At 44.0% G+C, this 16960-nt stretch overlaps 1 protein-coding gene across 1 annotated transcript in view; it reads right to left on the minus strand.

The window, feature by feature from the left end:
* The window catches only part of LOC139918862 (CLIP-associating protein 1-B-like), a 65457-nt gene that overhangs the window by 11690 nt on the left and 36807 nt on the right, over window positions 1-16960 (minus strand). Inside the window, exons 19-30 of the mRNA XM_078291031.1 lie at window positions 15893-15919; window positions 14607-14702; window positions 13818-14012; window positions 9334-9431; window positions 8650-8673; window positions 7709-7956; window positions 6816-6879; window positions 6513-6515; window positions 5213-5376; window positions 3913-4135; window positions 2617-2763; window positions 2073-2173 (exon numbers count right to left, since the gene is read on the minus strand). Coding sequence (XP_078147157.1) covers window positions 2073-2173; window positions 2617-2763; window positions 3913-4135; window positions 5213-5376; window positions 6513-6515; window positions 6816-6879; window positions 7709-7956; window positions 8650-8673; window positions 9334-9431; window positions 13818-14012; window positions 14607-14702; window positions 15893-15919 — 1390 coding nt within the window. The remainder of the gene's footprint in view (window positions 1-2072; window positions 2174-2616; window positions 2764-3912; window positions 4136-5212; window positions 5377-6512; window positions 6516-6815; window positions 6880-7708; window positions 7957-8649; window positions 8674-9333; window positions 9432-13817; window positions 14013-14606; window positions 14703-15892; window positions 15920-16960) is intronic.

Genomic DNA, 16960 nt, shown 5'->3' on the forward strand with positions numbered 1-16960 from the left:
ATTTGGGTGCTTTTGTGATTTTTGGAATCATTTTTTTTAATTTGGCCCATTTGGGCAAGCAAGTTGCTCCATATTGAAGGAGAAGACAAAGTTTTGGTCAGAATCGATCGGTATGATGGAAAATGATGAGAAAATACGGTCCAGGTTGAAAATGGCCGGAGTTATGCATGCATTTGGGTGGATGTTTCTATCCAAATTGTTCATCCTACATTTTTATAACAGAGAATGTAATCCTTGGCCCTGGCAGTATTAGTGCCTTGCCCTAACATCTGAGCTATACAGGACGTCCACCTTAAGCTCCTGTACTGTGAAACCCCACAAGAGGGAGGAGAAGAAGGAAAAGGGGGGGTGGGGTTACCTGGGTGAGTAAGCGCGCCGGAGGGCCTTGAGGGAGGAGTGGGCAGTGGGGATGGGGGGGAGAGGAGAGGGGAAGGGTGGAGGAGGGTACTTGGAGAGCCCGTCGGCGCTCCAGCCCCACAGCCGACTGTAAGAGCCGGGGCGGGCGGGGGGGCAGGAGGGGAGGAGGGAGGGGAAGGAGAGAATCGGAGGAGAGGGAGGGGAGGAAGAGGAGGGAAGCGGCCCAAGGGGAGAAGATAGAGATGTGAGAAAAGTGGGAAAAAAAAGGAGAAGCACTATTCTCAGTCCGTGTTAGTCAGGGTGGGAAATCACCATCAGCTGGTAAACTTTTGCTGCAGTCATAGTCCCATCCACTCCAGATATCCAACCATCAACTGGAGGTTCTCCTCTATTCTAAAGATAATTTGGCTGGTTGGTCATTTAAAGTGGCTGGTGGACAAAAATGTAATTTTGCTGCCCTGGCGTTAGCAAATAGTTAGTATAGGGAAGATTAGCAAAAAAAACATTAAAAGCACTCAGGGCCTGTATTCAACAACTTAAAGCAATATTCCACTAACAAGCTTCTGTGTGAGAAAAAATGCAAAGAATTCAATTTGCTTTGATGCCTAACACGGTACATGCGGTCTTAAGTATTGGATTGGTAAATTCTCAGAAACTGATCAGACCGATACCCAACACTTGTATCAGTGCATAACTAAAAAAAGAATCAAAGGCTCGGCCCGGCCCTGCTGAGAGGAGCGGGGTCGGGACGGGAGGCGAGGATCCTCTCAGACATGCAGTCGTACAGCAGAGCAGGAAACAAGGCTGCATGATGTTCACCAAATAATCATATTGCATTTTTTTCACTACTGAATACTGCGACTGCAATATGAATTGTGATAACGTGTGGAAACTAGAGTTGTCATGATAACTGAAATTTCAATACTACTTCGACACCAGTGCGAGAGATTGAGTTTGATATTTTATTTTAGAAACGTTTAATACTTTGACCACATTTGTTCTGCAAGCTGAAAGTCTGTTTCAACATCACCTCCATAGGGCGAATATATGCAGATGGAGTGGAATAGTTAAAAGAAGAGGAGGACTGGACTAGAGAGAGTCAGTCTGGCTCTTCAACAGCTGAAAACATTCAACAGCATCAAACAGTCTTGAACCGGATCCCAGTCCACCTGAACCGGATGGCAAATCGGCACCAGGAATGAAACATTGAACTACGTCACTTACAGAGCCGACAAAGACGGACACCCAACCAGCTTCAAAACCACTGAGAAATCTGTGCAACAAAGCTGGCCAGGTCCCTGGTGCTCTTGTTTAAAGTAAAGTACAGTGTTTTTTCTTGTTTGCCCCGGTACCGTTGGCATCAAAGTAAAAAACTCTAGTATCATGACAACACTAGTGGAAAGAACCTTTACAATTTTTTTTGCGGTGCTTGAAAAAAATGAGGAGAGGATGGGGATGAGATGCTAATGCTAAGGATTTTCTCAGTTTAAATAAAATAAAAGATTGCTCTGATATGCAGCTTGATATATCGGCCAGTGATTCTCCACAACATCAGAATAATTTAGATGGTTGTCTAAAAAAACACATTTCCTGGTGATGAGAAACTGCAGCCTCTTGCAATTTAGAAACAGCAGTCGTTAATATTGCGACTGATACTTGTGGATTCAAGGTGCAGCCCTGGCGGTGACATCATCACTGTGTAAGCTGTACCCTACCTGGGAGAAAGCCCCCCGTGGGAGCAGTTGGTGGGTGAGGTCAGCGGGCTGCTTCGGCTGCTGGGTTGCCGTGGCGGCGTCCGTCCCGCGGAGGGAGACGCCTGCAGACCAACAAAAACACAGCTGGATTTAGACTCAGTACCAAAACAAAAAAAAACATCAAATTAATTAATAATATCAAACATTAATAATATCAAAAACTGTAGAACAACAATAATAGTTCTATTTTAGTAGTACTTTTCTTATTAAGTACTCTAAAATATGTAAGTATTAATATAGACAGTATATAGACAGACAATACAATTTTATTGCTAAGTTAATATTGAGTATTAATATTAAGACAATGACTGCCCTCATAAAAAAGGTGGAGAAAAAGGAAGGGGCCGGTAGGAAACTAACTTTTTTAAACGTTTTCCTACTGGGATCACATCAGATCACACTCCATGTCCCCTCCATCTCCACCTCTCCCTTGAGTTGAGAGGTGTGTGTGTGTGTGTGTTTGTGTGAGAGAGGGAGAGAGAGTCTGTGTGTGTGTGTGTGTTACCATGCCGCTGTTGGCGCTGGCGTTCCTCAGGTGGTTGTGCAGGAGCTTGGTGGTTCCGTCCTGGAAGGTCTTGGGCAGAGCGCCCAGCAGCATGGTGAACTCCGGGGTGTTGAGCTCAAACAGGGCAATCAGCACCACCTGGGCTGCCTGCACACACACACACACACACACACACACACACACACAGACACACACAGACAGGAACAAAACGTGTCAGTTCATTAAGCACTAAAACATACAAAAAAGAAAGAGAAGCCAACGCTGAAAACAGAGGTTCCCACTTGGAATATATCAAGGAGTATCCACAGAAGTTAAATGAAATGGGTAAAAGTAAATGTTACAAGTCATGCACAACCCTGCTGGAAAAAGAAACCGCATTATGTTTAGGATCAGTTGGCACAGTTAGTCTCAGAGTTAAAACACTGATAAAACTTGGCATGACCAGCAACACATGCACACACACCAAACCTGCCATCAGGACAGGACACCATTTTGCCCACTGGCCCAGAGGCTGGAAAATGGAAACATTTACTGCTCATTTTCATGATTTTATGAGCCATCTAGGTGATTTGGATGGAATCTACCTCCATATGATGCTTGGTTGGTACAGCACAAACTTATCAGCTGATGTTTAATCTACCAGTTCCCACCTTGCTTGCCCAAACAGCTGAAACAGACAAGAATAAAACTGAAGCTGCAGCACAGACTGTTAGCAAAATGCAGTTTTGTACCAGAAATATATAAGGTATTATTTATATTTAAAACAATAGAGTAGTTAGGCTTTTAAGGCATTCACGTAATGGTCAGTGGTCGGTTCATTCAAAGCCCTTTCGTGTCCACTCTTCAGACTGCAAGCTGATCCCTGTGAGCGTTTGCAAGCTGGGTTAGAGGAGGTTATGTAAAAGTTGCGGGGGGGGGGTTCATGCCGTTCGATGGAGAGTCTACCTGCTTACACCTCTCCTCCAGGTTGCCCTCCCCAGGCAGAGAGGCCACGGTGCTGGGGGGTCTGCCTGAGAAATCCTCCCCTGCCCAATTATGGAGGGTCTAGGGGTTCGGTGAACGGAGAAATGGCGGTTGGAAAATCAAGACATGACATTAAAATGAAAAGGAAAATAACTAAAAAGCTTACAAATGAAGAAACACAAAACGGAAATAAAAAAGACAACCAAAACAAAGCAAATAAGAAAAGGAAGCCGTCTCCGGAGTGATGAACCTCACCGCCATTGGCCGTGGCGGATAGCATGCGTGAGGTTACCACGGTTACACTTCGACAACCCCCGCCCCACCCCACCGTACCTTGCGGACGTCGGAGCTCTTGGGCTCGGTGGTCCAGGTGATGATGCGGGAAACGGCGAGGCGCGTCTCGCTGGAGTTGACGAAGTCCGCCGGGTCCATCTGGCGAGCGAGGGCCTCGATGTAGCGCAGGATGGCCACCTTCACCTTCAGGTTGGGCGTCTGCGTCTGGTCCACGATGAAGCGCATCAGGATGTTGAACTGCTGCTCGAACGGGAACGACTCCCTGCAGAGAGAAAAACAGACAAAAGCTGCGGTTACATGAACTATATTTTTTAATTCTGAGTGAAATCATGCTGATTGAAAATTTCCCTGCAAGTGTTTACATGAGCACAAGTTTACATGAGCACTAAATAAAAGGATCGCATGGTGTGTTAAAAGTTTCTGACGTGCAAAATACAGAATCCAGCACTGGGACCTGCGTCGGGCACTTGGCACCGTTATTGCTTTACTGCTGTTCTTTCTGATGAAGCAACAGTTTTATCAGAACATACTAGGGCTGAACAATTAATCAAAATTTTATCAAAATCGCAATATGGCCTACTGCAATTTTCAAATTGCAGGAGGCGCAATATTTGTCAAAGGCGAAATGTGTCAAAATACCATTTTAAATTAAATATTGTCGTGCTGCAGAGACGTCCTGGCCTACACATCATATTCTACAGACTTAAGAAAACATCTTTGTTTGGTACAGATCCCCGCAAAAATCACACCATAATCATTTGAATACGTTTTTCAATGAAAATGAGAATAATGATGTAAAAATTATCATTCTCTCTAATATCGCAAATCATATCGCAATTGCAATATCAGTCAAAATAATCGCAATTAGATATCTTTTCAGAATCGTTCAGCCCTAGAACATACGCCTGAAACTGGCCTGGTTAGATGGAGTCTACGCCGCCTACGTCAAGCCTGAGCACCCCGGCGTTAATAACAAGTGCGGCCAATCAAATTCTCCCAGAAAAAAGTAAATGTTATTGACTGAGCGTGCGCTGAAAGAGTTTAAATATTCCAACCAAAGAAAGTGATCAGAATGAGTGTTTGCATGATGAAATTTTATCCATCGAACGGATTATGAAAGGGTTATATTGCCCCTTTCAAAGGTTATGAAATTTCATTCAGAATGGGCTGGTTTATTCTGATTGAGGTGGTTACATGAGGCATTTTCATTCTGATTGGGCTACTATTCTGATTACTAGTGGAATAAAAGGCTCCATGTAAACGCAGCTAAAGAGAGGGAGAGCAAAAGTAGCAAGTATGTTGGGAGTTTTCAAAAATTTGGACGTAAAAATTGTCCAACCTGGTGACGTCCAGGGCCTTCTGGACTTTGGCCTGGACGGAGCCCAGCAGGTCGGCACCCATCTTCTTCAGCAGCTGGGTGAGCAGGACGAACAGCCAGTCCAGCAGGTCGTCCCTGTGGAGCGTGATGAAGTCCACCAGAGTCTCCAGGAACATGCTGAAGACCTGGGAGAGACAGGGAAGGAGGGGAAGAGGAAGAAAGGAAGGTGGGAGGGAGGGGAGGAAAGGAGGGAGAGAGGGAGGGAGATAGGGAGGACAGGAGGGAGGGGAAATGGAAGGTGGAATGGAGGTGGGAGGGAATGAAGGAGGGAGGAAGGAAGGGAGGTAGAAAGAAAGGAAAGAGACAGTGGGAATAAAGGTAGGAAGGAAGGGAGAGAGGGTGGGAGAGAGGGAGGGAAGAAAGGGAGTGGAAGCAGAGGATGAAAGGGAGAGAGGGAGGGAAGGAGAGAGGGAAGAAGAAAGGAGGGAAAAGGGAATGGAGGGAGGAAGAAGGAAGAAAGGGTGGAAGGAAAGAAGGGAAAGAAGGGAGGGAGAGAAGAAGGGAAGGAAGGAGAGAGGGAGGAGGAGAGGAAGGGAGGAAGGAAAGAAGGCCAGCGAGTAAAAAGGGAAGGAGGAAGGAGGGAGGGGGGGAGGGGAAATCGAAGGGAGGTGGGAGGGAATGAAGGAGGGAGGAATGAAGGAGGGGAGGTAGAAAGAAAGGAAAAACAGTGAGAAAAAAGGCAGGGACGAGGGAGAGAGAGAGAGAGAGAGAGAGAGAGAGATGGAGGAAAGAAAGGGAGAGGAAGGGAAGGATGAAAGGGAGAGAGGGAGGGAAGAAGAAAGGAAGGACAGACAGAAGTGAGGAAGGAAGAAAGAAAAGAAGGAGGGGGAGGGAAGGAAAGAAGGGAAGGAGAGAAGAAAGGGCGGGAAGGAGAGAGGGAGAGAGGGAGGAAGAGAGGAAGGGAGGAAGGAAAGAAGGCCAGCGGGTAAGAAGGGAAGAAGGAAGGAAAAAGGGAGGGAGGAAGGAAGGAAGGACAGGAGAAAAAAATGAAGAAAGCGAGGAAGGGAAGGAGGGAGCAACGAAGGATAACAGACCAAAAAAAAAGAAAAAACGAAGGAAAGAAAAAGATCAGCTACAGCTTCCTCTGTTGGTGTGGGTTCTTGTTGTGTATCTCTGGTTAACAGACAGGTGAGTGTTTGTGTCGTGAGAAAGCACAAAAACACACAAAAATACAAATTTGACAGGACAGTTAAACGATCACAGATTCAACAGCTGCACCCTGAACAGTCTGGTTTGATCAAAAAGGCGACTAAACACTTACTCTCTGGTGTTAGAGTCCACAGCAACGAAGAGGCATGCAATAAAAAAAGACACTCTGTTAGTTTGTTGTTCAATTAGTATTGACTTGTGTGTGAATTCAGTGAACCGGTCAGGGCGGGAAAATAACTTTGGCCACAAGTTGCAGGGGCTGGTAAATCCCCAAAATTCACTCGTCACTTTCACTATTTTTTACCAACATTTGGCTGGTGGCTGGTGTTAATTTCCCACCCTGGTGCCAGTCATGCAGCTTGGACTGGACGTGTGTGTCATGCAGTGTGGGACAGGAAGCTCAGGCGGGACTTACCTTGCTGTGCGGGTCGGCAAACATCCTGGTGAAGATCTCACAAAGCCTCTTCAGCTCCACACGACTGTGACAGACGGATAGAGACACATTCATGTCATTTACCAAGTCATTCAAGTCGTTGATACTAATCAGCGGTTCCCAATTTAATTTATAAATGCGTCCTTTGCTTTTTGATGAGCTTAGGACTACAGGATCGGTGGGTTTGCTTATCTTCGTCATCAAAGCACGCATGCACACAAACACACACAATCAGAAACACTGAGCTTAAGAGTAGCAGTTCATTGACGTCATGTTACATAATTTCTGTAAGGATGGGACAATATATAAAAATCCAATATATTGCAATACAAAAATGTGACAATATGTATTGTGGGGCAGAAAAATGAATCACAATGTTAGTTACATTTTACTCTTGCCCATCACAATTTCACAAGCTCTCCATCCAAATTACATTATTTGCACTTTGTAATGACATTTTTAAATTGTTGTTTACATTCTAGCGAGACAATAACATCACTAGAAAGATTTGTGGCTCAGAAATAAACAATTCTGCACAATTCTACTGTTATTTATTACATCGTATCCTGGTTGCATCCAATTGTGAACCTCATATCGTGTACTGAATCGTATCGTGAGATAAGCAGATTGTCCCATCCCTAGATTTCTGGGTAATGAAGTCCTTCATACTTCAAAAATTCAGTAATCTCTCAATAGTGATTGGGGTCGCCAAAGTGTTAAGTTGTCTACTGCAGCTTTAAGACTGTGTAGCCTGGGGCTCAGATGCTTTAATGTCACCAAAGCAAAAACTCTCTCACACACTCACACACAGATATACGACACGGACACACACACACGCTCACAAACACACTCACACACACCTCGTCACACCCTACCTGAGCATCCTCTGGCTCTTGAGCAGGTTCTGCAGACCCAGCAGTCCCTCCTTGCGCTCCGACCAGTTGGCGCTGGCGCAGTGGTTCAGCACCTCGGCCACGTCCTCCGTCTGCCGCAGGTAGTGGGGCGCCATGCCGCCGTTGCGCGAGCTGTAGGAGCGCTCCGAGCAGGCGCTGGAGGCGTCGCTGTTGGCGTCGTCGTCCGAGTACATGCCCGGAGGCTCAAAACGCCGCCTCACCGGCCTCCGCTGGGTGCAAGAAGGGCGAGGAGAGATGACGGCGGGTTTTTACAAAGACAGGACGTGTTGTATGGTTGAGAAGCAATGCCGTCATGCATTATGTATTCACAGCAGTCATGCTTTCAAAACCCAAACCAACAACTACTGCTTTCAGAAGATCTAACCATGCAGCTACATTTGAAAGGAAAACAGCCACGGAGAGTCATGCAGTTTTCTGATGATGCATTGCAAAATAGAATGAAGTTACTTTATGCTGGTTGGAAGCACTGAAATTTTTATTTTGGTAAGATTTGTTACAGTGAGCGTATGTTTCTTTGATGAGACAAATAAGCAACTTTTGCCAAACTAACGACATTACTGCAGCCAGCGTATCTGACAAATATTGATGTGTTACACAACTGCAATACAGGGAATCTTGACACATTAACAGATTTGGTCTAATGGGATGATGTTATGAAAAGCTGAGTGTTAGGTAGGCTGTCGTTAGTCGTTAGTGAGACGTTCCTGTAACTGGAAGGTCACGGGTTCGATCCCTGCAACAGCCAATGTCTTGAGCAAGACACTGCACCCCAACCTGCTCACTCTCATCTTAAGTCATTTTGGATATGAGTGTCGGCTAAATGCCTAAAATATAAATGCAAATGTTTGATACACATGCACTGCATGCAGTTAAGGGATGGATAAACTTTGTGGCTGATGTACCTTACTCCTGGAGTCTCCTAAGAGCTGAGATTTACCGAAGAAGAAAGAGCACAGAGCAAATTACACCAAGTTTGTACCGCTCAATTCATAGTATTCTGTTCCATCACCACATGGCCATCTTAGTAGTAAAATAACAGGTGATTGTAATAAATTAAGAGGTGATTATAGTCAAATGACAGCCACAGACAATGAGCTGCGTATATTGTAAAGCACCATATTGGTAGGTATAAATACTATGAATACACAAAGGCTTTAAGACCCTGTTATATCCAGTTGAATGGCGCCAACAGCAAGGTATCACTATTGTCAATAACGAAAAAAAAAAACGAATCCATGTTTTATCCATTGATATTACAGCACTTTGTAATTTTGTTAAAAAAGGATTAAACAAATACAGTTACTATCATGATTTTGAGGCTTCTAACACGTTTCCTGCCATTTTATTTCCAAACTCCTTTCATTTTTCGGACTTAAATTCCTCGAATGGCTTTAAAGATTTAGGCTGGTTGGATGCCGTTAGCAGCTGGACAATATGACTGTCAACTAAGTCTGAAAATAATTCTTTACAACAACAAACATCACAATACGAGAAAGGACAGTAGGTCTACAGCTGCATAAAAAGAGTAGCTTTATGTACATCGGGGCTGAAGAAGATTATTTTCATCAAAGCAGCTCTGTTCTCACCAGGGCGTCGGCCACGGCAGCCTCCACCTCGGTGCCGGTGTTGAGGATTCTCATGGCGTTGACGGAGGCGGAGATGCGGGCCTGGTGCGACAGCCGGTCTGGAGGAAACATGGAGGAGACGCAGGGAAAGGTCAGGGCTGGGTCTCAAAACCACTAGATAAAGAAGAGAGCGCTACAAGGATACACATGAGATGAAACACCGCTGTATGGATCGGAAGGTGATGGTTGGTAATGATCGCTTTCAACGGGATCCAGAAAATAAGAAGACCAATGCATTCTTCACTTATAAATAGAAAGGACTCCCTTCTGAAAATCTGTCTGTTTTCATGTCAATACATAGAACAATGCCAGATTAATAAAGGTAATTTTACTTAGAAGTGAAGAGCATCTTGGTCCTGATTTTTGTGGATTCTACCTCAGTTGAGCTTCATTCATAAGCCATTTCGTCTTAGAAAATGATTTCCATTTCAATCTTAAGATAGTTTCTTTGCTCCAAAAGAAGCTATATAATTTGGATTTTAATAGAATTGTTAAGGTGTGGGTCAGACAGGGTTAAGATTTTAAGAGCCTATTCAATCTTAGCACTAGGAACACCTTCGATCCATTGTAAACTGATGGGACGAAGACGATGTCAGGGGCCAAGATGATTTTGACACCCAGACCCGACTCAAAGCAGTCAGTAAGGAATGCTGTGTTAGCCGGACAGCAGACTTTTTTGGACATCAGCATGTAAAAGACGTTCAAAACTACACAACGTAAATAGAAAATGCAGAATATACGATGAACAGTGCAAATGAGATCAGGCAATTCAGCATAGCTTAATCAAAATGCAAAAAATAAAAAATAAATACACAGTACATTTAACTGCCATTGCAACTGCACAGACAATTACAAAGGCCAAGTCTGACATCACATAGCACAAAAAGAAGAAAAAATGATCCACTGAAAACGAAAAATAAAGTTGCAAAATAATACAGTTTACATGAAATGATATCAAGTCCTGCTCAGCAAAGAAAGAACATACAAACTTAGATGGAAGCAAAAATATCTTCACAATTGACAATCCCCTAGTTTGAGTTACAACAGAAACTCCCGTATCAATCTTATTTGTAACTGATAATTATGAAACTACTCCTAGTGGTATTAATTGTGAAGGCTGGGGTGATGATCAGTATCGCTCCCTGTGGATGGGAGAACCTTACTGTTCTACACGGACCAAGGTGGGAAATTACCAACAGCAAATTCTGGCAGTAGCTGGTACGTCTGTCTGCTCTACCAGCTGCTTTGGCAGGTAAACAACCATCATTTGGAGGTTCCTTTTCCATATTAAAATGCAACATGCCTGACTGTTAAATTTTGGAATCCACAAGCCTCCATTACCAGCTGTGTCAGTGGACAGAAATGTAAAGCGTCCCGCCTCAGTGTGGACCGAGCACAGCGGGACTTAAGGTATATTCAGATTACGGGCTACAAAAGCTACAAACCGGTCCACATTGTCGCTAACGGAGCAGAAAAGTGTTGCCCAGGTAGTCGTCGTCACGCTGAATGCACCGATTAATAATTTCATACTTTCCGTGACTCTGATGAAGATTCTGTAGCATCGAAACGTTAGTCTTTGCACCTTCAACAAAAGGCAAAACTGTCCATGTGCTCTAGTGAATCTTCTTTATTTTTATTAATTTCATTCTGTCATAGCTTTGCATTTGTCTCATTTTCATTTTATTTGACAAGTATTCGTTCCCGTTAATTGAAATAATTAATCAAGTAAATAATAATAAAGTCAATATAACTACCTTATCCTACCATCCCTCTACTCTGATTGGTTCGCGCTTCACCGCATCATCAGAGCGCGGGCAGAAGTTGAAGCAGCTGAACTTCAATCACAACACAAAGCCACATTTTACACGCTGGAGTTTGTAGCTTTGTGTCGCGGGCTTCCATTGAAAATGAATGACTGTTGCTGTTTAGCCTTGGGAGCTCAGTGACAGGTGGATTCCAACATTCAGCAGCCACTTGCACTCTCCTCACAGCTGGTGGGACACCTGCCAGTGTCCAGTAAAGCAGACAAACCTACCAGCCACAGTCAAAATTAACCAGTACTTGGCTAGTGTTAATTTCCCACTCTAGGACCATGCCATGTTTGTACTGAGCCCAGAGTTAGAGAGAGGGTGAGATGGGAAGACGTCTCCTCTTTCTCTGGGTCTCCGAGGAGAGACGGACATGCAGGGAGGCACTTCACAAAGCAGGAGAACCTAGTTAGCCAGTTAACGGTGAACGAATATTAAGATGTTATTCTTGATGTTTTGACCAATATGTCAGATTAAACTTGGATATTGATTCTTATGGATTTGATTGATCTGACACTATGAGTGACACTTGAAGTTAAAGAGTGATTTACAATGAGTGAAACAGCACAAAAGCTTAAATTCTTAGTCTTATTTGCCATTAGTAAAGAGTGCATGACTCAGCGCCCTGATAACACATGTAATAAATATTCCTGTAACCCTTGGATGACCGTGTATTCTACTGAAATGTTAGATAAAGGAATAGCAGCTGGCTAACTGAGTAATTGTGCTTGTTGAAGAAACCCCACCGGTCACCTGAGTAGCACTCTGCGGAGGACAGGGCGCTGGTGGAGCGGGAGTGACGGCGATTCGCTGCAGGGGGGAAGGAAAGTTAGAGGTGACCTCATGTGGAGCCTGCAGGCGCTCCGCTGTACCGTTTCTACAGCACGGCTACGAGCGCTGTCACCGGAACAAAGTGTTAACTTCGGTACCGATATCTGCCCAAGCATCCCAGTTTTGGTTGTTAAATACAACAGCAAAAAAAGATGATGTATGATGTAAAAGATCAGTTACTGCAGCACTTTTTCAGTTGCACAACAACTTGCTACACTAATACTCCTGTGGCTATTTCTTGTGAAACCAAGGAGGCATGGGTAATAATTCTTCCTTCCTTATAGCTACAGAATGACTGAAGGATTAGTGTGGAAAATAGAAGAGAATCTGGACATTTGAAACAGTGAAAGGACTGCATTCATAAGTACAAGCATGCAGAGAATTAGAATCAGAAAAATGTTTGATTTCCCAGTAATCTAGGCAGACATACTTGTGTGTGGTGAGAAGAGACATTTGGCCGGCGGTGGCTGACGGGGCTCCTATACATTTCTTTTCAAAATCACAGACTTTTTCCAGACCTTAAAGCTGCACTAGGCAAGATTTTCTGTAAAAATACACTCGTCTTATCAGCCTAAATCTAAAAGTGGGGCTAAAATGGAGAAGAGTTTCCCATCCCCCTTAATTGAGACGCTATAGATTTGCCCACTGTGCAAAGTTGCCTAGAGCAGCTTTAACTTCTTGACTGGATTTGAAGATTTTGGTCAGTTTTCAACATGATGTATGCTGATAGCTGTTGGGCAGTGCGACAAATAGACAACTACACTTTTTAGCTGAAGATTAACAACAAATATTAGACTGACAGTTGAGTATTCAACTGCATAAAATGTGTAGTTATATGTATACTGAGCCTGAACAACAATATTTTTCCATACTTTTCCAGACAATCTGTGCGATTCCAAAATGTTTCAAGACAAGAAAATGATCTGATATATTTTCTATACTTACATAAACCTATTGCGCAGTTGTCTAAGTTTTCAAGTCTGGAAATGATCAAATTTGCTTTCCATAAATTTCAAAACCTCTGTAGGAACTCTGGGGTGAGAAGGGAGGGTGTTAGGCGGTCTTTAGTACCATACTCACCCAGGGGGGAGAAGCCCCTGGCGGGGCTCGTGTCGCGGCTGCTCTCGCGACTCGTGTCGCGGCTGCAGCCCTGACTCATGCTGGGCCGGGGGATTCGGCTCCGGGCTAACGGGGCGAGGCGAGGGGCAGGAGACAGAGAGAGAGAGAGAGAGAGAAACAGCAGCGCAGGGGAGGAGAGGTTTAGCTTGTAGCACATACAGCCAGACAGAGACACACCTGAAGCTCTGGAGAAATGATTAGTCAGGCAGGGAGAGAGGGGAAAACAGGACAGGACTTAGGGAGTGATTAGGTAGAGTTATTAGTATGAAGAAAAGGACTAGGAAACAGGAATATTGTTCTCTTGTGGTGTCTATGTGTAGACTTGGGTGTCAAGCGCACATCTAAGTCTTAGGTGTTTGACCAATGCAGATCCATAGAAACAATGATGGAGCCTCTGACACTGCAATGCTCCAAAGTTTCCCTTTAACCTGTGAGATGTTTCACCCGACTGGGCTTTCATCATGCCTTTATTAGTATGGCCATTATAAGTAACTATGCATTTTCCATTTCAAAATTCAAGACTTTTTCCAGACCTAAATTACTTGACTAGTTTTGAAGATTTTGGTCATTTTTCAGCGTGATTGTATTATGATTGTCAATAAGGCTATATAACTTGGAAATGATCAAATTCATTTTTCATCCTTTTTTCCGACCCTTCCCAGACCTGTAAGGGACCCCGGCTCTTACCCATGCCAGATCTGGTGGGGCTGGTCTCTCGGCTGCAGCCCTGGCTGCGCGGGCCCCGGGGCCTCGTCTTGTCCGCCTGGCCGGTGGAAGTGTTGGGGGCGGCGGTGGGGGGGGCGGCGGTGCCCATGGTCGGCCTGGGGATCCTGCCGTAGGCGGAGCCCAGCAGTCTGCCTGGCGAACCTGACCGACTGCCAGCTGAAATAGGTGGATTCACGTTAAATAAAGGGGAAATATGGATAAACATTTTAAGACTGTTTTAATGCCAGTGAGAATTAATCTTAAGTACAATTTTGCCACAAAAACAAAACTGAAAAATAAAAAAAAAAAGATGGCAGACCCATAAAATGACAGGAATAAACACGTTGTTAAGACTTCTGAAAGTATTTACCACTTTTCTTTTAAGGAATACACATAGTTTTTGGGAGATTGGCCCGTTGGTAAACTTACCCATTAAGTGATGAGCACTGGTACAAATCATCTACCAGGGCCACATGGATGATTTTGGTGTCCATGTTCTCATCACTTAACGGGTAAATTGAGCTATTGGCCAATCACCCAAAACCTCAGGGTTTTCCTTTATTTAAGGACAATATTTTACATTATATAGGACCATTATAAGGCTTAAATGTAGATATTTTAATTCAAGACATTTTAGGGAGTCCTGTGTAGCTCAATGGGTTGAGAATAACACTACCAGGGTCAGGGGCTCCAATCCCACTGATGTCACTAATATCTTACAGCTTCCACCAAATGCCCAAATATGCTACGTAAGATACAGGAGCTGCTCACGTTGGGACTGGGAGACGACTTTGCCTCGGCTCCGCCCCCTGCTGTCTGTCACCGACGTGCTGGTTCCTGAACTCTGTCTCCTGGTCCGCACTCGGCCTGCGGAGGGAGAGGGCGAGAGACAAGACAGAGAGAGACAGACAGAGAGAGAGAGAATGAGAGACAGAAATCATGATGAAATCTTTGTACCGATATCCAAGTTCAATCACACTGAATATGCGGACTGTAGTGTGGTTTTGAATTTGACATTTTCTAAACTTCTCTGGCAATATTGTTTAACAGGCATGCGAATAAAGTGAAATTCAACCAAACTGAGAATCACAAGGAGAGGAAATCATAGCAGAGGAATGAAACAGAGGGTAGAGAGAGAGTTGAAAGACAGAAAAAGAGAAAAACTAGCAAGTCACTCAATCCAAGACCCAGTCATAAAACAAAAACAAACATTGTCATCTGTAGGTATTTTCTGAAGCAGACTGCATTGGACTGTCCAGAGTCCTTCCTCTGTGTCTCTCCCTCCAGAAAACATCTACATGCCAGGTCGAGGAAAGGAAACAAGGGGAGGTATGAAGAGAGCATTTCCGAAAATCGACAATCGGCATGTTATATATTTTTTCTCCGGCAAAATCAGACATAATATCTATTATGCACCGAGCAAAAAACTGTGTGGAGACATTTGTGTCTCGCAAATTCTACCTCAATGGCAATATTCAGAAATAAAAATGAAGGTAGACCAAGAGACAGACAGGTAGACTGACAGACAGACAGAAAGACAGATCCCGGTATATTTCTCTCGATATCGTGCAGCCCTACTGTAACCAGAGACACCACAATAGATACAGAGAGAGGTATCCACATGCAAGTCTACCTGTAGGGATTTGACACAAGTTTCACATCACCGACACCAACCAGTTTCATCCCCATTTAACAGCAAAATCTTTTACGTGTGAATATGAATATATTCGCCATCGATGACGTTACAATGACGCAAGCCGAGCCCAATGTCGACCCATCCGCCCTCTTTCTTCCAACATCCAAGCCGGGTTTCTATGTCGGCAATCACCATAGTTTAATAGCACAAGGATAGGTGCATCAAATCCTGTGTATCGGTCAACAGCTTATCCAACTGTAGGAGAAAGGGTACAGTACACCATGCGAAGACAGTCCATGCATATACAGTTCCATCACAGATGACCACCATTACACTACTGATGGGGGTATAACACACACCAAGGGGGCATGGAGGAGCATCACTCCCCTGTCCACATATGGAAAACACACACACAGCTTACCCTCCGCGTTAACAGACCACGTGCCGTCTGAGAGGGGCCGAAACGCAGGTGGGCGAGCCCAGGAGAGATACAACAGGGGTTAAGGGTCAGGGGTCAGGAGGTTATACTTATTAACCAAATGGAAGAGGTGAATGGGTGAGGGAGCAGTCAGGCTGCAGCAATAACAGCTTTTGTGTGTGTGTGTGTGTGTGTGTACGTGCCGTGTTAGTAAGTAACTGCAACAACATTCCACGAATCATCTTATTATTTAATGGAAAAATCCATAAACTGATTAATCCACCAAAAAAAAAATCAATATCTGGAGAATTGGGAAAATGTTTCAGTGTTTCAACTGTGGCTGTGCTGATGAACTCTTCCCTTTTGATGAACTCCATTAAAAGTGAAAGGGAAATCCTAATACTATTTAGATTTGCTGCATGTCATGTTACCAACCTTTTGTGTCCAAGTTAGATAAGGCACAAATAATTTGACTGATTGTATTACGCGACCAGCATTTTCCTTTGAAAATACATAAATCTTTGGTAACTTTTCTATGAACTTATGAACCTGGTCATAAGGCCTGACTTCTGTCGCATATTGAGCGTTGCTTAGCATAGAGTTGTTGTCTAGAATAGGGTTAGAATAGGACTGGGCTAGTAGGAGCCAACTAGTAGAACAATCAAACTCAAGTACTGTGCATCAGTGGCTTTGTTTCTCTGCTGTGGTCTGGTCACTTGGACAAAGGGACCTGACAGGAGATTTGGAGCCTGTTTAAGCATTTTAACATCAATAAACCATTACCAAATTAATTTTAAGATATTGGTATAATTACCGTAAACATATACGACCATCGCTGACAATATTGATAGTCTCTACCGGCCTCTACACAGCATTTTACATTGTGTGCCAGATTTGATGGGAAATCTGCTGTATTGCTTTACTGCACAAAGGGACATATTTTGCTTTATGGCACAAAATAGGAAGAGGGCGCTGTTCCTCCAAAAAAAAAAAGGAAAAAGCGTAGAAGGAGTAAAAGGCTGATGGGGGACAAAAAAACCCCACTTCCGACAACACAGTTTTTGGGAAATG

Source organism: Centroberyx gerrardi, chromosome 21 (genome assembly GCF_048128805.1).
Source record: "Centroberyx gerrardi isolate f3 chromosome 21, fCenGer3.hap1.cur.20231027, whole genome shotgun sequence".
In the NCBI taxonomy this organism is placed as follows: domain Eukaryota; kingdom Metazoa; phylum Chordata; class Actinopteri; order Beryciformes; family Berycidae; genus Centroberyx; species Centroberyx gerrardi.